The sequence below is a fragment of the Miscanthus floridulus genome, chromosome 17 (genome assembly GCF_019320115.1).
Source record: "Miscanthus floridulus cultivar M001 chromosome 17, ASM1932011v1, whole genome shotgun sequence".
In the NCBI taxonomy this organism is placed as follows: Eukaryota; Viridiplantae; Streptophyta; class Magnoliopsida; order Poales; family Poaceae; genus Miscanthus; species Miscanthus floridulus.
The window spans coordinates 77,358,325-77,381,014 of record NC_089596.1 but is presented as its reverse complement, the minus strand read 5'-3'; the positions used below and the strand labels follow the sequence as shown (position 1 = coordinate 77,381,014).

The following is a 22,690-nucleotide window of genomic DNA, read 5'->3' as shown; positions in this document are numbered from 1 at the left end:
AGAGAGAGAAAATATTTTCTACTACTATTATGGCACAAAACCAAATGTACACCTGTGTTTTTTGCCCTAACTTTGGCAAGCCTAAGTTTTGACTTGTCATGGTTTTGGTTGGAATAATTGGCCGATAAATTCTTGCCCCAATCAAGTATGAGCCATGGATCCGATCATCACCATGTACAATGTCTTGCTCTATCGCCTAAGCAGTTCAACAAAGAATGTCTTTTGGTTGTCTTTTTCACCTTGTTTTCAACTACCGGTACTCCTGAATTTGGAGCCCAAACTCAATTTTCATTAAAGATTTTATTTAAGTTAATAAGTTCCAAGAGTTCTGATGAATACTCTCTCCGTCCTAGTATACAAGGCGCAACTATCTTGGGCAAAAGACCAAGAAAGACATTTACTTAGGTCAGTCTCGGTGAAAGTTTCATGAGAATTTCATGGCATTAAATGAGCTGACATGACATGGAATAGATGAAGAGAGAAATGATAAAAGTTTCTTGGGGATGAAAGTCATCTACATCGTTTTTAATACATTGCATCTTGGAAACTGAGAGATTAAACTGCCCAGTGAGACTGGCTTGTACATCCATTGAGATTGCATGCTTGGTTTATCGTGCAGACTTCTCTTGCTCACACACTCGATTAACTGGCCACTTGCTTGCATGCATGTTGAGGCCGAGGAATGGTGCCCAATTACTATGCACGTGAGAAATCAAGCTATACTATTAGAATTGTGTAAAGAGTACTAGTCTTCTAACTTGTCCTAAGAGAACTTAGTTTTGTCCAAAGCCAACTCGTCTAACTTTGATCAAGTTTATACAATCAACATCTACAGTATCGATCAAATACACTTTCAAATTATATTCCATATTGTACCTGATAAATCTATTTGATATTCGCTCTGTTTCAAATTATAAATCGCTTTGACTTTTTTGGTACATCGAATTTGCTATGTATAAGTGACTTATAATTTAGAACATAGAGAGTACTGTAGATGTATGTGTACTTTGCCAAAACTAGATAAGTCTGACTTAAAACAAAATTAAAACAACTTACAATTTAGAATGAACATATCAGTTGTAGGTAAACAAGATTTCAATAATCAAATTTCAATTATGATGCCAGTCTTCATAACAATAAATATCCACTTCCAAAATCGTTTACAGACTTACAATTTTTGTCGACTAAGGGCAGTCCCAATAAAAGAAACTAGCAATTTCTATAACATAGGATATCGTACCAAAAAAAAATACTCATTTCCAACCCATGGTTTCTATGAGTAATAACTATTTTCTCTTTCTCTCTCTCAACTCTATCTTTTCCTCCAATGGGAGTGTGACACGAGCTCCCTAGAAACTGGTGGTTTCTCCCCAATGGCGATTTCATGGTTTCTTAGTGCATTGGGTCAAGAGTAGACCTGGTTTCTTCATGAAGAAACCATTTCTATGATTTTTGCTCTCTTTCTTTATTAATTACGTTGCCATATCAGCGTTTTGCCTACGTGGCAAGTCATTTAATGATGATAGAAACCATCGTCTATGCACCATTGGGACTGCCCTAATAAAACTATTTACCTTCTTTCCATGACTAGGATAGTAATCGATCTCTCTATGGATACTGCTGAATCCGAGAATTGTACCCCAATCCTTTTTGTTGTCATCTTTTACACAATCAATCATGAAACGGATAGAGATACGGCAGCCGAACGCAACTTCATGCCGTCGTCACCCCATTTCATCTCTGGAGCAGTAGCGCCGGCAATGTACGTCTGTCACCACATGACAACACAAAATTCAAGAAAATTGAAGAATCAGGAAGAAAATGCAATTGTCTAAGGTGATAAGGTGAGTTGTATAGGAACTAGCTAAAGATTGGCATAAGTTTTCAGTTCAACAAATTAAGGGGTATTTTAACAATACAAAGTTTGATTTACTTTGTATTTTGATAGGAACAAAAGTTTGATTAATTACTTCCATGGCCAGAATAAAGAGAATAACTTGATATATGTTGGTACAGTAATAAGTGCCAAGTACTGTATGTGTATATTTGGCCCATATGGCTGGGCAGGCTGGCCCATTGAACATCTCGCCAGGCCTGGTTGGGTCTAACGTTAAGGGCCTAGGCCGAAACTGTGCTCTGTCTGATCGGTCGTTGATCTGATTATTATTCCGCCAGCAGTCAGCCGGCTCTCTGCTAGTTGCCGCCCTCCAAAACCAGTTGCTGTAGTTGTCTCAGTATCTGTACTGGAGTCGCCTTCAGCCGCTGCTAGCAGTGCAATCTGAGAGAGATTGGCTTGCCGCCGGCAGGCCTGATTTGAATACCAGTCTGTTCCCACCGCAGACTCCGGCGTCCGGAGTCCAGCTCCGGCGGTGCTCCACTGCTCTAGATTTCCGCTCAGTGAAGTGGCGCTGCCCAGGGCCCTCCTGGTGCGGTTACCACCACTGGAGTCGTCTGCAGCCGCCTAATCTTCCACTGCCTGAAGCCATCTGCAAACTTGTGTCATGTCGTGCGGCTGCTGATTATAACAGCTTATAGCAAGGGATGTTTCAGTGGATTCTTCTACTTTCTTTTGGCCTTTGGTCAAAGAGTCAAAAGTGCTTGGTGCCACTGCATTGTGCATTTGGTCCTGCTTTAGGGACTTGTTCGTGCGTTGTGACTGACTGCTGCACCTGTTTCTCACAATTCACACTGCTGTGGCGCATCCTTGCTGCTGTCCTAGCCTATGGCCTTTCATGATGCTATGCTGACATTATCAGCAAGCTGAATGACCAGAATTATCACCTATGGCATCTACAGTGTGTGTGCTACTCAGGGGTATTGGTCAGGTATCGCATCTCACTGACAAGGCTCCTGTTGAGGAGGAGGTTGATGCAGAGACTGCTGCAGCCTGGACGATCAGTGACGATTGTGTGATGGCTATCTTGTGCATGAGCGCGAAGGAAGGGTGACAAAATTTAGTGCTATACAGATTGCTAATGATATGGCAAAGCATGAAACAGCATGTTGTGTTGGAGAGCTCCTTGACCCACCATCATTGTAAACAACCAGTGCGTGCCTTCTAACTACCAAGCTGTTTAAGTATAGCAGAACTAAGATTTGCATACATGTGTTGTGCCTATATGGTTCTGTCATACATTTACCTATTCTCAATAGAAAAATTTAAATATCAGAATCTAAGCCCCTAGTAGTAAAGAAACAGAGAAAGTAGTGATACAAATAGATGAAGGAAAGAAAACAAATACTCCCTCCGTCCTGAAATGTAAGGGGTTTTCAGTTTTTTCTCTAAGTCAAACCATCCTAAGTTTGAAGAAAAGAACAATAATATTTAAGATGGTCAAACTTAGGATCGTTTGACTTAGGACAACTGAAAATCCCTTATATTTCAGAAGAGGGAGTACAGAAAGCAGCATAGAAGACATGGAGTAGATATAATCCAACTGAAAAGTGCAAATGCATAGGAATCAATACTCATTTAAGAATGTGAATCAAAAGAACAGCTGAGTACCTTTCCACTATTCACGGTAGCCATCAGAGCAACATGTTGTTTGTCCAGACGGAATTCATAGAAGTAATATGTCCTGTGGAAAAATTACTCGTGAAAAAATTACAAAGGAAAACTATTTCCGAATTTGGATGCTATTTATAACTAGGAATATTTTTTAATTGGATGTTTTTCTATAAAGTTAGTACAAAGATCATATAGTACCTAATATCCACCTCTTCATTAACTTTAATTGTTCGAGCTGAGAATACTTTTGCACCAGTTACAAAACGAAACAAAAATATATAAGGCAAATCATCCCAGATCAGTACATCATGTCAATGCTTTAGAATTTAATATAATAGTCTCGCTTCATATTTTCCTTATCAATGTTTCTTTGTGTGTTAGAATGGGGTTTAAATTTTCAGTCTATATTTCTGTAATGAAAGGGAAAATTTTGAAATAGCGACACTATATAGTGCCAAGACAATATAATGTTAAACAAAAAGGTCTTGAAAAGCACATTGGCTAAAACAGGCTTCCTATTTGTGCAACTAATCATGACAGTAAGTGGCACAATTTTTGCTAGCTTTAAAAACTTGGATGAAAAGTAAGTCAAAGATGTAAACGTTAATATGTGTCAGGCTGATCATAAGATGAAGTGTCTCATTTATAATGCACAAACCACAATAAGCTAGGCCCAACATTGATTATTTTCATCATTGATATATGAAATATGTGAACGCTTCATATTCATTGTCATCTAATTTGTTTGTAAAGAAAACAGCGCAGCATCCAAATCTAAGATAACTCACCAGGTACAAATATCTTGGATGCCTCCTTTAGAGTTCCTAAATCAGTTATATCTTTTGCCTGCAAACAAATATTTTTGGAACATCATTTAGAAATGGTCATGCACAGACCATATAAAGTTCCTTCATGGTGAGCAAATCAGTGGCAGCATCAATGCGTCTGATAATATAGGCCTTATTAATTGACTCTTTCTTTACAAAGAAGGTTTTGGTCATATTCATACCTATGCTGGTGTGCCCTTTTATTGTTAAACACACAAACTCAATACACTTTGGAAATTCATCGCACTAAAAAGTAATAAGAGCAAGTTCAACTGATGATACAAGTGCTTGTCTATAAGGTGTCGTATCAGCTATAGACAAGCTTACAGACTACTCCCTCTGATGCCAGATATAATTATTAAGAAAGCTATGAGTCTACAAAGTTTGCCTATGTTCAAACTCCTTTTAATAAGCTTGTCTATGTTCTATCTTCTATGTATGTTTCAAGGATACAAGAGAATGCTCTAAACTGATGTGAGAACACATAACATACAGACGCCTGGCAAAAACAATAAAATGGCAAAGCTGTTATAACCTCTAGGAATGTGATCTTGAGCTGATTTGATGGCTTAATCACCACACTTATGAGCTCATCCCTACATCAAACAAAGGAGCAGAGCACTCCACATTTAGCATGTGCAACACGTCACCACCAAAATTCATTCCGACAGCATCCTTGTGTAACCACAAATTAATGTACAGTACAGAACTGGAATGGCCGCAGTTCATGGAGTAGAGCGAGGCCTTACCTACCTACCTATCTGGAGACGCGAAGCGAGCCGCGTACGCCCGGGGCTTGGCCTTGTCGCCGTAGTATGTCATCCCGGCGTTGTAGTCCTGAGACGCGGAAGGACTAAAGGAATCAGCTGAACACGTTCAATTGCTCAAGTGGTGCCGGTTTATGCGACGATGGTGTTTAAAATTTAAAAAAACATTTGCAAAGGTTACAAACGTTATATCGCAGTACTGGTGGGTGATAATAATGATTATAAGATGATTCATTGGCAAAAATGATAGAAGCTATGTATACCGAAGGGGAAATGAGATACGGGGTTTAGAGACTTGCAGTTTTTTAACTTGACGATGTCTCATAGCTCATTACTATCCTGACGGTAAGCTGTTGATAGCAAGATTAATAGTTCTCCGTCCTACTCGTTTGGCTAGGTTGGTGTGAGAAAAAAAAATTATTTATTGATTAATAAATCGTGACTTATAAACCAAACACGACCGAGCGAGCAGACCGAGCTGCGAGATTTTCCTCTATCTCTGTGCCCGCGTCCCTCCCTTGGCGCCATTATCCTCGCCCAGATCAGCCTACTTTCACCCAGAATCGATAGAACTCGTCTTGGATCGTTGTACCCCCCGCCCCACCCACCCGAATCAGCCTTCTTCTATCAGATGGGAGAGACCGGAGACATTTGGTGACGGCCCACCCGAATCAGCTCGTTGCGCACGGACGTCTGGGGTCGGTGACCTTGCTGCGTCGATGGCCGGGGCGACAACCTCGCTGCGCAATTTGACTACCGGGGCCGTGAAGTTGCTGTGCGCGGGCAGCTATCGTGTTCTTTGAGCTGGACGTCCATTGTCGATGGGAGGTTAGTCTCGAGGCCCCTCCGCCATCACCGATGGTGACCTCCACGTCGGTCTCGTCGTCAGTCCTCTTGCCAATCACCTTGCTATGGATCTGATGCTCGATGAGCTCGCGGGAAGCATGACACGTGTGGTAGCGAGCGGAGGGGAAGAAAGAAAGTAGTATATTTTATTGCTTGTGGCCCATCATTACGCATATGGACTACTTTAGTTCGGACATCTACATAGAACACTTTATAAATTGACACACATAAGGACTACTTTCGTTGGCTTATGTCACTTTTTGTAATATTATGGCTGCTCTTAGTACAACAATTTAACCACCTACTATTAGACTGTCTTCAACAAAAATGACCCAAAAACGACACCCATTCACTAATATAGGTCATCTACGGTGAAAAGTCACGGACCCAAATCTTTGCCTTCTCCAACAGAGCCCGAGCAACCACACCACCGCCCCCCGCTAGATCTGCTCCGCCGCCACTAACACCCCCTCCTCACCTTCCTCCGGCGAGCTCCTCGCCGGGGCAGGGCCGAGCGCCACAACCGACCCGCGCCGCCCACCCTAGACACTGCTGCTCGCGACGGCGCTGCCAGGCGCCCGCGGGTTCTACCTCCCGGGGGGCTACCCGCACAAGTACAACCCCCGCGACTACCTCAACGTAGATCCAGACAGGGGGCGCCGTGGCTGTGCCGGTGCGGGTGCCGGTGGCGGCGAGGGCGCAGGGCTTGAAGTGGAGGAAGGAGGAGCGGCGGGTGGCGTGGCGGAGAGGAAGAGGGCGAGGACATGCGGGCGGAAGAAGTAGGCGCTGCGGCAGTTGGGGCAGAGGTTCAGCGCTTGGTAGCTGCCGGCGGCGGTGGCGCCTGCGGTCGTCGGAGGGGGGCCCTGGTGGGAGAAGAGGATGTCCATGTGCTTGGAGCAGCACGGGCAGTGGGCCTCCGCGCGGATGCGGCGCGGCTCAGGCTCGTCGATGGAGTAGGAGCTGCCCCCGGAGCCTGAGGAGGAGGACTCCCACTTGCGCCGCTCCTGGAGGCGCCGGTGCGGCGGCGGGGTGGACGGAGCTCACGCCGAAGCCCCCCTCAGCTCCCCCTCTCTGCTATGCTTTTGCGTCGTCGCGAGAGACGACGTTTTTTTGCCTATCGATTCGCCAAGTACCCAAAATGGCTGCTTTGGATGCATCCTCCGTTGGAGCGTGATTCTAAGACGCAAAACACTGTGCACAACGCATTTTGCGTTTAGGTCACCCTTTGCGTACGCTGTTGGAGACAGTCTTAGGGCCTCCGCAATGGGTGGTAAGAAAAGGGGTAAGAAGGAATAAACAAATTTGCTACCGGCAAGAAGCACTCTGGGCCGATCTCAGAACTAAAATTTGTCCCTGTCACGTCGAATGTTTATATGTCAATTAGGAGGACTAAACATGAGCTAATTATAAAACTAATGCATAAGCTGTGACTAATTTACGAGAAGAGTTTATTAAGCCTAATTATTTTATGATTAACATATGTTACTGTAGCATCACATTCGCTAACCATAGACTAATTAGACTTAATAGATTCGTCTCACTAATTAGCCTTTGTTAATACTCCTAATTAGTATCAAATATTTGATGTGACAGAGAAGTTAGTCCCTAGAAACTAATAGTCTGTTCGGCTGGTATTAAAGTGGGCTAATAAGCCGGCTGAAACTATTTTGTTGTGAGGGAAAAATACTGATAAGCCGGCTGATAAGTTCAGACGAACAGGCCCATACACCTCTTTTCATTCTCTCCCCATGACGTTACTGTTTTCCATGCGTTAGGGCCTACGTATTTCCGGATCAAACATTGTGCGATCGATGGATCACTCCTTCCGCCAGTTTCTTGGGTCCACGCTCTTGCCGATGCCGAGTTCGGTTAAATACATTGTGGACGCCCTTAGTGAACGCCGGAGTGCATTAGCCTGACACGTGGACATAGTCATGACTCATGAGTTGTCACAACCAGAACAAGCGCTGTCCACACTGGCACGGCACCTTATCCGGCTCCAGAATCCCAGCCACCCAATCACAATCCAGACCAGACGAGCGCAGCAGAAGCTCCAGACCTCCAGTGATCTGTGCCCTCACGATGCGAACGTGATTCCTCCCCTCCTTCCCCGAGCTCCCCGCGGCAGCAATGGAGACCCTCCTCTCCCCCTCCACATTGTTCACGCCATCACTCCGTGGCTCCAGGAGACCGTCTCTGACCGCTAGCGTCTCGTCCAGGTCCACCGTCGTCTCCTGCGCGCTCAGGAGGCCACAGGCCGGCGCCGTCGTCGCTGCCTCCTCCCATGGAGACGGCGTCGTCGTCGGCAGGAGCTGGATGTCGTTCCTGCACCACGGCCTGGCGGTGGCCGCGCTGTCGCTGGCCATCAGCCTGGCCCCGGCGCCCGCGCCGGCGGTGGCGTCGGAGTTCGACGTGCTGAACGACGGGCCCCCCGTGGACTCGTACGTGGTGGACGACGCCGGCGTGCTGAGCCGCGTCACCAAGTCCGACGTCAAGCGGCTGTCCCGCGACCTCGAGGCCCGCAAGAACATCCGCCTCAACTTCATCACCGTCCGCAAGCTCACGGTACGTGTACGCCGCCCCGCCGGCATTGCAATTGCAGCCGGCATGCATCCATGCCGGCCGCCGGCCGTACGTGTCGTTTGCTAGACTGATCACTGACCCATGGATCAAGAGTGTCGCAGAGCAAAGCTGACGCGTTCGAGTACGCGGACCAAGTCCTGGAGAAGTGGTACCCCACGATTGAGGAGGGCAACAACAAGGGCATCGTCGTGCTCGTCACCAGCCAGAAGGAGGGCGCCGTCACCGGGGGCCCCGCCTTCATCCAGGCCGTCGGCGACCAGATTCTCGACGCCACCGTGTCTGAGAACCTCCCAGGTATGTAGCTAAGGCCAAGCCACCCTCGATCGCCGTCGAATCGAGACGGGCCTCCGATCCTAACTTGCAATTGTTTGCTGGCTTTGCTGCAGTGCTCGCGACCGACGAGAAGTACAACGAAGCGATCTTCAGCACGGCGAAGCGGCTAGCGGCGGCGATCGACGGGCTACCGGACACCGGGGGCCCGTCGTTCAAGGAGAATAAGCGTGACTCCAACTTCAAGACCAAGGAGGAGACGGAGGAGAAGCGCGGGCAGTTCACGCTGGTCGTCGGCGGCCTGCTCGTCATCGCCTTCGTCGTGCCCATGGCGCAGTACTACGCCTACGTGTCCAAGAAGTGAGTGAACCATATCGTGCTGTACAGTAAATGTTATACTGGAGGATTTTTCATCTCCCAGGTTGAGCTTCTTCTGTTGGAATTCTTAGAAGTGAACAGAGAATGATTAATACAAGTGCACACCCGTGCCGGGTAATTTTTCTTGTGGTAGCATATTATTATGCTTTTATTATACTGGGTTCATTATGTGAAAATCGACAGCAATTCAGCGCCGCAGTTAAGTTATTACCTCTGTGGCTCAGCATTGGTTACAACGTGGAACTCTTAGGACATGTTTGTTTTGAGCTTTTGGTCACTTTTAGAATACTAGCTTTTCGAATGTTTAAAAGTCGAACAGCTCTCTTAAGCTAAAAGACCAAAAGCTCACTACAGTGACCTTCTGGCTTTTGGCTTTCAAGAGCTTTTTAGTTTTTGAAAAGTCTAAAAGCTGATGTCAAAAATAAGGTCTCGAGAAGCCCAAACAAACAGGCCCTTACTATTCAACTTGGATAATGCCATGTAATCATAAAAAATGGGCACAAGAAGCTATAGGCAATTGAAACCAAGCCATATATGATTTTATTTTTTGACATCAAGCTATATATGGTATTGACAAGTAATAAATACATCGTATCTGCAACCAATGCTGTTAAAGTGGTTGAGTAAAGGGGAAAAATGTAAGTGTATGCTAATCAGAATCTAGGTTTTATGACAAATGGCATCTTATCCAGAAACGGAGGATCAGAGTATTTCCCGGTCAGGATCTGCGATGCAATATGGAAGTTTGCAGCTTCTGTGTAGTGTATCCCATCCCAATTGACGAATTCAGTACTGTCACTGCACCCTTTTGCAGTTACCAGCTTACCATTCAAAGACACTGTCTGTCCACATGGTACGTTACCATCATAGTTCAGGGGTGGACCTCCATATCCACAGCATGCTTGAGTGTCATGCTCGAACCCTGTCCAAAAACAAAAGTGGATGTTAGAGTTGCTTCTTCAGTTATTGTTCACACGCAGAAAAGATTGCTTTAATTTCCTGATGAGCCAGCAACAGGCCTAAAACACTAACATTCGAATGAAATTCAGCAATCCACAGAACAGGTCTACAGCACTAACATTCGAGTGAGATGTCACAATCCACAGCATAAAAATCAATGGCATACATGTAAGCAGAGTGATCCAGAATGCCCACAAAACTAAAGCATCTTTGTTTTCCCACCTGTATTAGTGGGGTTTATTGTTGCAAGCACTTGTTCAGGATTGATGGTGCTGCTTCATTATAAGTTTATAAGACTGCTCTTCAAAGCAAGCATAACACTCGAGAGTCAAGATCATCTTTTCGTAGTAGTGCCGCAATATGCCGACAAATCTTAAATGATCTGGATGCATGATAATCACACGAAATGGAAACTGTATGCTACATACCATATCGAGAGTAGTTGGCGATCAGGCTGTATTTGATTGTGTGGATGTCCACATAAGTGATGCTGGTTCCAGCGAATTCTCCTCTCAACTTTGTGCAAAGTGCATGCAGCTGTAAGTTGAAAAGTTTTGCGGCACGGTTGTGCTTTGCTACACAGTGAAGCTCATCCAATTGGGATGGGTCTTTGCCAAACAAGGCTATGTTTTGAGGTAAGCAGCCGAGGGGACCTGTGTTGTGAATCCAGAATTTCCTAGCACCTTGGTCATATAGTTTCTGAAATAAGGAACAAAGAAAATGAGTTAGGTGTGAAGTACCATCTTACCCAAGACAGCATATCGGAAGAAGAGTATAGAAATAATGAAATTGCTGAATTTGAGACCTAATTGAATTACATCAGAACCTGATCCCTGTGCATTAGTAACAGCTTCGGAGAAAGGGTCATAGAAATCTGCAAGGATAAAAGTGCTATATTTTTACAAACCTTGAGACCATTTTCAAATTCCAACAAAATAGTTGGAATGGATGCAATGACTTGGTCCTCCGTTTTTGAATAGAATTCACCAGCAAGATCATTTTGCCCAATATCAAACATGTAGAGTCCCTCTGAAAAGTAATCTTCCTGAGGAATATATTTCCTGTACACATCTCCTGCACAAGTAAAATAAAGTCACTTCACCAACATAACTCTGCAGTTTCAATTGTTGAATTTAAAAGGCTTTGGTTGGTTATCAATTGCAGAAGCAATGAGCTAGCCTTCTTTGTAAATTACTCTATATTATGTCTTCTTATTTACAACGATGATGCCCATTGCTTTGCTGAGAAGGTTATGCACTTATGCTTATGGGATAGCCAAGATGATATTCCTATCTTGCTTGGTAACCCACAACTTTAGAAGGTGAGGCCTAAACAGCAAACTTCTATACCTTTAGACAGGAGCTTAGTAACTTTATCCTTGAAGGCAAAGAATTGCTTAATCTGGAGACCAAATGAAAATGGGCTGACTGATGTTGGCTTTGCTGGTGTGATTGAACATCCAGCTTGAGCAAAATTAACACCGGTCCGAAAGCTTGGTGTACCAAGAGAATCCAAATACGCATTGAGGAGTGGCATATCCATTGCCTCCACTGCACGAATAAGTTTATGAGATAAGAATGAGATAATAGACAACAAATTCTATGTGACAAAAAAGGGAGAGGTGAAAACTTGGGTCTCAGCAAACTCAAATGCTACAAAGTTGCTATGTTTGTCAGGTATAGGCCTCTGCAAAAGTTTGTTTTGACTTTTGAGCCAATCAAATAGAAACTGCAGTACTGCACTGCACATTGCAGTGGCCAACAACTCAACCTTTTGATGCTCTGTCTAAAATAAAAATCACTTTGTATGTCATTTCTGTAATTCTTTACAACAAATCTGCACAATCAAATTCCTTGCTTCGTAGTTACTCCTTCGGACCCCCACAGCTTCTCATTGATTTCACCAGAATCTAAAGCAGCTGTGAGCCATAGTCCTTGTCAAGTTGCTTAAATGCAAGCACATGGGGCTGGGAGGGATCAATCAGTAGACCCAGGAAAGAAGGTGGCCTATGGCAAACCAAATCTCACCAGAAACTAAGCAAATACAAACAGTAATTCACACTAATTGCTAAGAATTCCATCGAGAAGCGGCGCTCACTTTCCTGCAGATCTACAAAATCCCACGAAAATGCCGCGACGAGCAGGACTGGACCACATACACCCAACACAGTTTCTCAACGGGTGTAAGAACAGAGCATACAACCACCAGGGAGACAAGGACCATTTGCAAAGTTGCAATGACGCCTCAAATCTCCACTGCCTAACCACCACTGCACCACACGGGCGTATTTGTCCTGTCCGGCCACAGACCATCGCCCTTTTTCCCAACAACCGCCCGCACGAACTGGACAAGATGTCTTCAAGAATCAAAGACAGGCAATACCACATGGACCGATTTCTTGTTGCAACACCCGGTGGGCGCCAAGAACTGAACATCAACAAGGCAGCTTGAAGAACCCATGCCGCAGAACGATTATACTCGCGCAAGCGCAATTCATGGAGAATACAATCATCCGCGCTCCGATTATCTCGGGGCGCAGTGCAGGCGGTAGCAGTTGGTGTACTAAGTACTAACGGGTGAATTCAACAAGATGGAGTCTGAGGAGGTAGAGGGAGCGAGAGGCGGGCGTACTGAGGAAGTCGATGATGAGGCGGCCGTCGCAGAAGCGACCGGCCGGCCCGCCGAAGAAGGTGGAGCCGTAGGGCGGGAAGATGGACTCGAAGCCGGCGGCCACGCGGCCGCCGGTGTCGGAGTTGGAGTCCCCGAAGTTGAACACCGCCGGGAAGTTGAAGTCTGTGGACGCCGCCGCACGGCCGCCGCCGAAGCAGAGCAGGGCCACGAGGAGGAGCAGCACCGTGAAACGCATGGCCGTGGCGGGGCTGGCGGTTGGGGCTCCCCTGCCCAGCTCCCTGTTCCACTCCACTCCGCTCTGCTATGCTGTGTTGCTGCTTGCTACAACTCCAGGTGAGGAGGAGGAGGAGAAGGAGGTGGTGGAAGACAGGAGGAGGTTGCTATTGCTAATGCTTGAAGCTGAAGCTTTGGAGCAGAGCTGGGGTGTCAAGGGGGTCCGGGGAGAGGCCATTTTAATGATTAAAATGGGTGTCTACCTTTTGTTGGTGACTTTTGAGCTTTGGACCTTACGGTGTTACAAGAAGCTTTGTACAAGAATTCTACGGGAATAAGTTCATTTTTGCAGATAAAACGCAGAAAATATGAAATTTTCCTACATCCAAAGAAGCCTTGGGATGAAAACAAATGAAAATGGGCAGGAAAATTCTTTTCCGTTTCCGTTTCATTTTTTTTTGTGGAAATGAGATCAGATTAGGAGAAGGTAGGATTAAAAACGAGATTGGTTCGGACAAGCTAGGATTAAAAACGAGATCGAAATATACGGACATACAGAAATAGCTAGATGTGCGGAGAGTTGAAATATTAAGTTAGAATCACATGGTGTAATGATCTGAAGTATGTTGTATGAAGTCATACAACAATATACACGTATGAAGTGATCGGTCAAATATACACTTGCATACCATGTGTGGTATCACACTAAAACATACACCTAATATAGCAATTCCCCTTTTTTTAATCTCCTTTCGCCACGAGATGAAATGAATGCGAAATGAATTTAGGTGTCATGAGACCACAGCCTTATCACGACATCACCTCATGACGAACAAATAATACGTCTGCATAGTGCATACACTAGATGTAGGTTATGCTTAAACCAGTATAAATATCATCTATATTTGCATGCATTATATGCTAAAATCATTGTCGGTCACAAAACTACCGACACTACTAGATTAAAAATCACGATAAAAATACGTAAGTAACTTCTCTTACGCGGAGTTGACAAAACTAGATCGCGGCAGGACAAAGACGTCTTATTTGGTGAGAGCCTAGTAGTAGCTAGTAGCCAACCTGCATTACACGATAAGTTGTCATCCTTTCCCTTCTAAGGATGGGGCAGTCTAGCTATATAGGACGTTGCCGTATCACTGCCTTCTAAGAAAAACCAGCCCTCTTTCGAAAGAAAAAAAAAACGAATTTCGTACAAGTTAAAATAAAATCACATCGATGGAATGACCAATCACATTTGTTTCACATGGATTTGTCACGCGGAATCCCGCCGAGAGCTGGTGCTGTCCGTGGGACATCGCCTCGAGGTCCAAAAAGTTGGTAACGAAGAAAGTGGAGTGGCCGGGCCACAAAATTCTACGGTGGTTGGCGACATGCGTGTCAGGGACAACGATAATTTACATTTACTGGCCAGTGATGCGCGAGGGAGGGATCTGAGATTTGCTTTGTCGTCGGTCGTGAGTCGTGACCCCACGCAGCCACCGCTTGTTTTTGTTTACTCCCGGCGTCTCCTTGCGCGCCGAACCACACATGGGCAGGGGGCTGATTCGTATCATTGACCAGGTTGTGTAAGAAAAAAATACTGTTTTAATTAAAAATTTACAATGATTTATGATAAACTACAGTCAAACGAACGGAATGATAGCTCCCCGGGCTCCGTTGCTGTTGCTGTACCGGGACATTCTTAATTGCTTTCTGCCATGCTCGCAGCGCGAAAGCGTGCCGTGCATGAGCGATATCGGGACCAGCTCATCGTGTTGGTGGAGGTGACTGTGGACACCCACACACACACAAAAGGAACAGCGCATTTATATGCATGTTTTTTTTGTTTCGTGGTTTCTGTCTATGAGGAAATGCAAATTTCGTTAGGCTCAATCAGGAGAGGGACAGGAGCCGGATGCGGAAAAGATCGTTAGGAATGGGTCTCAAATCGTAAAAGACTTTGGGTGGGTCGTGGGTGCATAGCCTCTATAACATGACTGAATGACATCGGGATCGGATCAGAACTTGGCAAGGAGACGCATGCAGCCTCGTGTAGTCGTGTTGCATTGGTGTTCAGTAGGACAGTAGCCGGCTGGCCGTGCTATCATTCATTGACCACACCTTCCATCCACTTCCTCCCTATCAAAGCACCGGCCATTTGTTGCTCGCTGGCCTAGTATAGCTAGCAATCCTAGAAGATAACAGGATAAGATACTGGCGATCTGATCCCTTCCTTCATCCGTGCAAGTGCAAGTTTATGTCCAGTGAGTTTCACTCCCCAGGGAAGTGGCTTGTTGCAAAATTTAAATATGACAACAACGCTGCATTGCCTAGTCATAGTTTGACAGGGAAAATGTATGTATGCCCTAGCTAGTTGCCTTGAAACAATTTAATGAAAACCAAAACTTTGAATTTTGAATGCAAGAATAGAACGTGTTGAGACCAGCGGATGGACCAATCGGATTGCAGATTCTATTATTTTAGTCATACATGCATACACCCTGTTCGCTTGTTGGTTTTAGCCCGCCCAAACCAGTCAGTCAACAGTGTTTTTCTCTCACAACAAATCAGCACCAGCCAGCTCAAACCAGCCCAGAAACCAACCAGCGAGCAGGCCGATAATCTGACAGGGAAGATGCGTACTCCCTCTATCCTAGAAAGAATGCAACAACGGATCGCGTGTCGGGCCTTGTTTAGTTGGCGAATTTTTTGGCGAAATGGTACTGTAGCACTTTCGTTGTTATTTGGCAATTAGTGTCCAATCATAGTCTAATTAGGCTTAAAAGATTCGTCTCGTGAATTTCGTCTAAGCTGTGTAATTAGTTTTATTTTTTATTTATATTTAATGCTTCATGCATGCGTCCAAAGATTCGATGTGACGGGGAATCTTGAAAAATTTTGCAAAATGAGAGGAACTAAACAGCACCTCGGTTAAAGTTTCTAGTAATGATATTCACATGTATGGCTTCAAATCAATTTATTATGAAAAATACATTTCATAATTAATCTAATAGTTTATTTGGTATCAATATTGACTTTTCTTTTTTATCTATAATTTGTCAAACTTAAAACATGACACTTACTGTGCTATAATTGTATTCTTTCTAGGACGGACAGAGTAAATGCTGATAGATTTATATAAGATGGGCCTCGTTCATTTTTTGTGTTTTGTGTCTTTGCTAAAAATACAAAATTTTGCATACACTCCTCGCTTGAACTACTTTAGTACTATTTTTTAGCCAACGAATAATGTTTTTCTCTCACAACAAATCAGCATAAACATTAGCATAAGCCAAATTCCAGCGAAACGAACGGGGCCAACAATTTTGTCCAATCATCGTGTACATATAAATCATTCATAAAATAAAAAACAGCCATAGTATATAGATCAGCCCTTGCAAAAAAGAGAAGTTTGCAAATAGCGACTTGCAACAATGATTATAAATCATAGTGCAACATCCTACAAGTTCAGAATTCTACAAAAATCAAAACATTTTGAATAGTTTGTAATATACAGGTAGTTTTGTGTCTATGATTTCTTCAAAGGGCTACACATGCTTTGCACCTTGTGCCGAGGCAGATACATATGATTGAACCTTAGGCATCAAAGAGTCAAGAAAACGGGAGCTACCTAAGTTAGGACTGCACCTGATAATATGCCCTTTGACCTTGCAGTGTACTTTCCCAGATCTTGAATTTGCACTGATGTCGCATCTAACCCCCTAAACTTATTTAATATCTACATTCACTGTCCTTTTAAGTTAAAATGAAAGTCCATGGGGGCAAAGCAAGACCAACATATTTGGAGGTTAGGTGAGCTAAGTAGCTAACTATACAAGGGCTAAGGAAGTAAAATGCAAGGTCAAAGTGATAAAAATAACTTGACAATTTCATTGGACTACAGCACACAATATTCCCAATAACCAAAGCTCTTTGAAATAAAATGAATTTCTGAGATCCTCATGGAAAACGACAAATCAACTCAGATTTTATGAATCTCATGGGAGGCTAGAAAAATTGTGGACGGTTGGCACATACATCAATTGTGATTACCAATCCATGGTTCAATTTTGCATACACCAGACATTTCTCAAGTTTGGCATGAACATTAAACACATTGAGCTCTTCAAGAAAAACTAACTGGCACTACCTGGCTACAGTATTATTTTCTCAAACGAGAAATTTAAAAACCAGAAACGAGTGTTGTAGGTTGTGACTGAACAAATCAGCAAAATGTATTTATTAGCATCAACTGAGCTTATTCATAGTTACAATAGACAAATTGAGGTAAGAAACGGTCAAGAACAGTACATTAATCATGAATTGACCACCTTTTAGTTAGCACAACCTTGATGCCCAAACCCAAACAAGTCATGCTCCTCAGCTTTGAATTACATCACTGAAGACCAACTGAATTATTTGCACTAGAATGTTCAGAAAGTATACTTTGTGTTGAAGCTTGAACCATATGAACTGGTAACACTGATCAATACCTCATGTTTCTTCACACTTGACTAACCATACTTTGCTTCTTGTGCCAAAGGACAACATCTTTGTAAGGCAAATCTCCCCCAAATAAATCTAGAGCACTCCCAACAGTTACATCTACTCGACTTTTGCCTGCTTTCTTTATCCTCTCTAGGTCATCCATTGTTGACACACCCCCAGCATAAGTTACTGGGATCTACAGAGTCAAAGAAACAACTGTGAGCTTAGAAACATGAACAGAAAGACTAAACCATAAAGATATCTGCACAGGAGTATATTAAAATTTCATTTCATTTGTTGATAATCTTCACGAATTATCGTGCATGATAGTTTTGAGCTCAATAGAAATAAGCATGGAAAGATGGCTAATCAACTAGTCTTTGATTCAACTTGACCGAGACCTGTAGAAAGACTAAAGAGATTTTAAATTATGGCCACCGTCAAGTTTTTTCTCGAACGAGACCACCGTAAAGTTAGTTTATTACTTTTGAAATAATAATCACCATCACAAAATATTTGCTATAAAAAAAGACTACAGGGGTATTCTTTGGTTCCTATTTTGGTATATAGTTTGCTGACAGCATAGCATAAGCTTTTAAATTAGTGAAGATTACAGTATGCAGTAAACAGGAGAAAAAATATAAAGAACGAAAGGAAGATCCACAAAAGAAAACTGAAAGTCTAAATTTAAAGTCTGTACGCACTGGTGAATGATGCCCCAATAGTTCCACAAGTTCCTCATCAATTCCTAACCTGTAATTCACATCGTAGCTTAAATCAGAATCAGGGTAACTGGACGATAGCAAATTTCACATTGCAAGAGCAGGATTACCAACAAGAATTCAGCGGATAAGAAATCAGGTTTTGGTGAGTTAGAGTATTTAACGTGGATGAATATGGAAATTAATTAGTTAATACAACGTTATAATCAATCCAAACAGAGAAATAGATCAAAGTCAAACTCTTGAACTACATTAAACTCCAAACAAAGAGCTAGGTTTTAGATCCCCTTGTACTATTACAATTATTAATGCCTTTTATTTTATACATCCCTTTGTTGGTAGTTTATGTACCCCAACTTGCTTTGGATAAAAGGCTCTTTTGTTATTGTTGACACTCACAAAAAAGAGAGAGCACATGTAATATGCTTTTCATTTGTGAGCAGCAGATTAATTTCAATGTAGGAGAAAATATATATCTATAAAAAAAAGTTCAAAAAAGAAAGGATTTCTGAAATTCAAATCGGTATATAAAGATTGGTCCATCATATATATGTCAGAATAATTGGATGTGACAACTTGCAAAGCAACTTTTTCCCATGTGGCCATGTCAACATTGCAATACAAATTTCTAATAATAAAAGAAAGACTTGATAACAAGGAACATAGTTGCACCTTTTGCCCTCCACATCAACACCATGAACCAAAAACTCATCTGCAAAGGCAGCAAGATATTCTAATGTTGGTTCATCCACAAACACGTCACTGAACTTTTGCCACCTGTCAGTTACAATGGTATATCTGCCATCCTAACCAGGAACAATATGGTTAGAAAATAATCAAAGATTGAAGAGTGGAAAATAAGATGAAAAAAGTGTCTGTAAAAGGAATATTCTTGTTTTCCTTCTCAGATTACAGTAAAGAAAATGCAATGAAGTGTAGCATTTGTGACCACAAAAAGAGTGCACATATAAGAATGCATCTACCACAGTTCAAATAAAATAGTTGAAATGCTTACGTCGCTCTATCTATTTCATTGCACTTCGCATATATTATTAGCATAATTCAGCAAATCACAACCCCACACTGTCCAATTGTTAATTGATAATTTCAGTTTCACAGATGAAAAGAACCAAAACATGAATCTAGCATCATAAATGGGAAAAATTAATTTAACATAATTCATAATTGTCCTATGTACTTGGTACCTTTTTTCGACAGCTAAGGTCCAGCACAAGCCTCTGTTTCCCAACCAGCTTGACAAGTTTTCTTAGCCTTTCGATGTTCATCTTGCCATCGCTAAACACATACTACATAAAAAGACTTGAATACATGAGTTACAGATACCCAAATAATATACAAGGCAATCTGCAGTAAAAGCAAATTTCAGGTATGTTTGTGCAAAGAATAATATCCAACAACGATAACTAGCAAACAAAGCAACAAGTGCAAAAAGGGGGTAAAAAAGCTTTCACCTCCACATCAGAACAAGCTAGCTCAGAACTGTCATCGAAGGTTCATAAGCAGAAGATACAGGTCTTATTAGCAGAGAATTATCAATACTAGCAGCTAAAAAGTGATAACATCATCTACTTGCAACAAAGTTTTAAGTGGCATCCAGAGATGGGGCTTACAGCAAGGATGGGCAACTAAGGGTATTGACCAGGCCATGGTAAGAATATTGACAAGCCCAATCTGGAATAGGGGCTGTCCAAGAATGGTGATAAAGTATTCCTTGACGGCAGCAAAGTAACTACAAACTTGCATGCCCATTGAGATGAAATTGAGGCAGCCAAGACGCTAATCACATTGGCATGAAGGAATAAACAAAATGTGGTGGTAGAAACTTGGACAAGAGAGTAATAAAGAAGATGGGATGCATCAGCGACTGGAGATAGGATTTCTATAAACCTTGTTCTGATAAGAGATGCCAGGTTTTGTGGAAACAGTGGTATCTTCAGACCAATGAACGCAAATAGAAATACAAATATGATGGAGATAGGACCTAATTATTCATACAGAAGTACAGACTAGCAAAAAACATTTATACAATATGTCACATATGAAGAAAAAAGAGACTAGCAGAGTTTACACAGATTTAGAGCATGAGCACGTACAGAGGTCACTATCACATGACTGGCCCCTTCATTAAGGTAAGACATTGCATTCTCCAAATTTATTCCACCTCCAACTTGCAAACCACCTAGTATGATAGCCCATGTTCATTGCAGTTTATCATTGATGGCATCTCATGGCTTACAGCAGAAACAAACCATACTTATACTAAAGAAGAATCACTAGAAGAAGTAAAAGTCTCCGTCACAAGAAGGCTGATGGCTGTGACCGTAGAGAATTAAACGAGCACAGGACTGCGACTTTACCTTGTAATCTCACAGAAATTAGGGTTTCAATGAAGATAAGTGTAGTTGAAGTACATTGAGTATCACCTAATACTACTAGACAGCCTTTGAAAAAGCCTTCTACAGGGTGAGAGGCTAATATGTTGATGTGTTAATCATCACCAGCCTAGATTTATATCTACTTTTTTATAGTGGAGGCATATCAGAATGGCACTTAACACAATGAACTTAATGGTTGTACAACAAGTACCACCTTTCTGTTCTGTAAATTTCATGATCCTGTACGAAGGTCGTATATTTCACAAAATAAGTTTAAGTTCAACTGGTACATTATACAGTTTCTTGGATACCATAAACCGGTATGCATATGCAGAATCATCTAATCATCTTGTATCTAACTCTAACAAAACAAAAACCAGAGTCACCATAACAATTGAAAAGACTATGTCCTTAAACTATTGCGTTGAATACAGATGATGAAATGAAATAAATGATAATTTTTCATCTATAATCAACAGCATTTGATCATGTATTACCATGGCTACAAGAAATTATGATTAAAAGGGACAAGTCAGCTTATAGTGCTTTGTTAAAAGCAAATTTACTTCCAGGTCTCATCAACAGGATAATTTTTATGTCTCAAAATTCTACCTGTTATTTCGATCTGCTATTTTTTAAAATAGATACTTTTATTTTTATGCATTTTAGCATTTGCAACATCCAGAACACACAATAAGAGAGAATGGGCAAACAATAAGTGCTACTACAAATAAGACTAATAAGAGCAAACAGCCAAGCAACACAAGAGGCTAACCCAATGAGCAATCACAGTTCTTGCAGCAACTAGATAACAAATTCTCACCAGGATATGCATGTAGTGCCTCCAGTGCAGCAGCCTGGCTTGCAGGATCTGCGCCAAGCATTATAACATGTCCTCCATGAAGTTCATCTTCTTTATAAAATTTTGCAAATTCTGCAGGAGATTTGTCTGATTCAAAGTTTGTCACAAGTTCCATGCCATCATTTGATGAATCCCGAAGCGTAGAGCCAACAATCTGTTTAACTTTTCCCTGAAAATTTAAAAACATATCTCATAAGATAAAACGGTACTTTTACTGCCACAGGTGTCTAAACTCTGAACTTAGATGACTACTGATTGCCACAATTTGGTAATTTTAGCACCATTAGTCCACAGCCCAACCACATCACAGGAAAGAAAAGAATATACGAGTCATAAAAATTAGTCATGGCATGACACAACCAGGGCACCAATTAACAATCATGTAGAAATGTAGAGCTGACCACAGTATTTTTTTATATATATTTCACACACATAAGTATAATATCAGAACAAAGCAAAGGAACCATTTGTACGCACCTTGTGAATGTCGATGCATGGTCTGAAGCTAACGGCGGCGCACACAACGGCACGTCCTCCTGCCGTAACGCGCAGCCAATTTATCTCAAGCCACAGACGACGGCAAAGCGAAAAGGGATACATAGTTACCTACCCGATGCGCCGCATTTCGCCGGGCGGACCGAAACCCACGAGCTCACCCAGCCGCGCCGCGGCGACCACCGTGGAGACGGTACCCTCACCGCGCATTTCGACGCCATCCTCCGCCACTGTGGCAGGAAGCGAATAAACATGAACAGCAAAGCAAATTAGGAGCCCGAGCAAGTATGAGCCTCCACGCCACCGATACGAAGACGGGAGGATATACAGATGAGAAACCACGCTTACCACCACCCTGCCGCGGCTGGCCAGCGGGATAGGGCAAGAGCGGCGGACCAGCTGTGGCGGCGGCGGCGGCGGCGGCGGCGCTTCAGTTTTTGGATTTTCGGTTCCGAGTGGTGTGATGGGAGGGATGAAGTGTTAATATGAACGGTCAAGATGCACCAGAAGATGGATCGGACGACTGAAACGTGTTTCTCGGGTTTATTATTGAGACTTTTACCTTATAAAAGTTTCTAATTCCTTCTCTGCTATAGAAATTTTGGCTACCCGTCTTCAATCCCTCACGTAAACTTTTCAGGTCCTGAGTGCCACTTTCGTCAGTTTAGAGCGTGATGGCTGGTAACGGAGGGATATAACAACCCTTTTGCCCCTGTGTCTAGGCGTTAGGAGTATAATTTTTCA

General features: G+C 42.9%; 4 protein-coding genes across 5 annotated transcripts; 1 reads left to right on the top strand and 3 right to left on the bottom strand.

Annotated features, from left to right (window-relative positions):
• Positions 1-1,563: 1,563 nt before the first annotated feature.
• Positions 1,564-6,835, bottom strand: LOC136515824 (uncharacterized). Its single transcript, XM_066509311.1, has 7 exons — positions 6,582-6,835; positions 5,093-5,188; positions 4,871-4,931; positions 4,296-4,354; positions 3,707-3,763; positions 3,506-3,578; positions 1,564-1,768 (listed from the first exon to the last, which is right to left on the bottom strand). The coding sequence occupies exons 1-7, from the start codon at positions 6,833-6,835 to the stop codon at positions 1,676-1,678; spliced, it is 693 nt and encodes a 230-aa protein (XP_066365408.1). The 3' UTR covers positions 1,564-1,675.
• Positions 6,836-7,974: 1,139 nt separating this feature from the next.
• On the top strand, positions 7,975-9,304 carry LOC136517393 (UPF0603 protein OsI_019212, chloroplastic-like). Its single transcript, XM_066510947.1, has 3 exons — positions 7,975-8,513; positions 8,633-8,825; positions 8,918-9,304. The coding sequence occupies exons 1-3, from the start codon at positions 8,079-8,081 to the stop codon at positions 9,163-9,165; spliced, it is 876 nt and encodes a 291-aa protein (XP_066367044.1). The 5' UTR covers positions 7,975-8,078; the 3' UTR covers positions 9,166-9,304.
• A 413-nt stretch (positions 9,305-9,717) lies between these two features.
• Positions 9,718-13,201, bottom strand: LOC136517367 (GDSL esterase/lipase At1g54790-like). Its single transcript, XM_066510919.1, has 5 exons — positions 12,771-13,201; positions 11,489-11,689; positions 11,047-11,213; positions 10,568-10,838; positions 9,718-10,101 (listed from the first exon to the last, which is right to left on the bottom strand). The coding sequence occupies exons 1-5, from the start codon at positions 13,003-13,005 to the stop codon at positions 9,833-9,835; spliced, it is 1,143 nt and encodes a 380-aa protein (XP_066367016.1). The 5' UTR covers positions 13,006-13,201; the 3' UTR covers positions 9,718-9,832.
• Positions 13,202-17,168: 3,967 nt separating this feature from the next.
• On the bottom strand, positions 17,169-22,394 carry LOC136517848 (1-(5-phosphoribosyl)-5-[(5-phosphoribosylamino)methylideneamino] imidazole-4-carboxamide isomerase, chloroplastic-like). 2 transcript variants are annotated; one of them, XM_066511496.1, is made up of 10 exons: positions 22,295-22,394; positions 22,062-22,176; positions 21,929-21,987; positions 21,413-21,620; positions 20,308-20,393; positions 19,399-19,500; positions 18,866-18,999; positions 18,176-18,224; positions 17,477-17,667; positions 17,169-17,393 (listed from the first exon to the last, which is right to left on the bottom strand). In XM_066511496.1, exons 2-9 carry the CDS (start codon positions 22,165-22,167, stop codon positions 17,488-17,490), a joined length of 924 nt encoding a protein of 307 aa, XP_066367593.1. In that variant the 5' UTR covers positions 22,168-22,176; positions 22,295-22,394; the 3' UTR covers positions 17,169-17,393; positions 17,477-17,487. The 2 variants fall into 2 exon arrangements, with proteins under 2 accessions (XP_066367593.1, XP_066367592.1); XM_066511495.1 differs by having other exon boundaries at positions 17,178-17,667.
• Between the last annotated feature and the right edge of the window lie 296 nt (positions 22,395-22,690).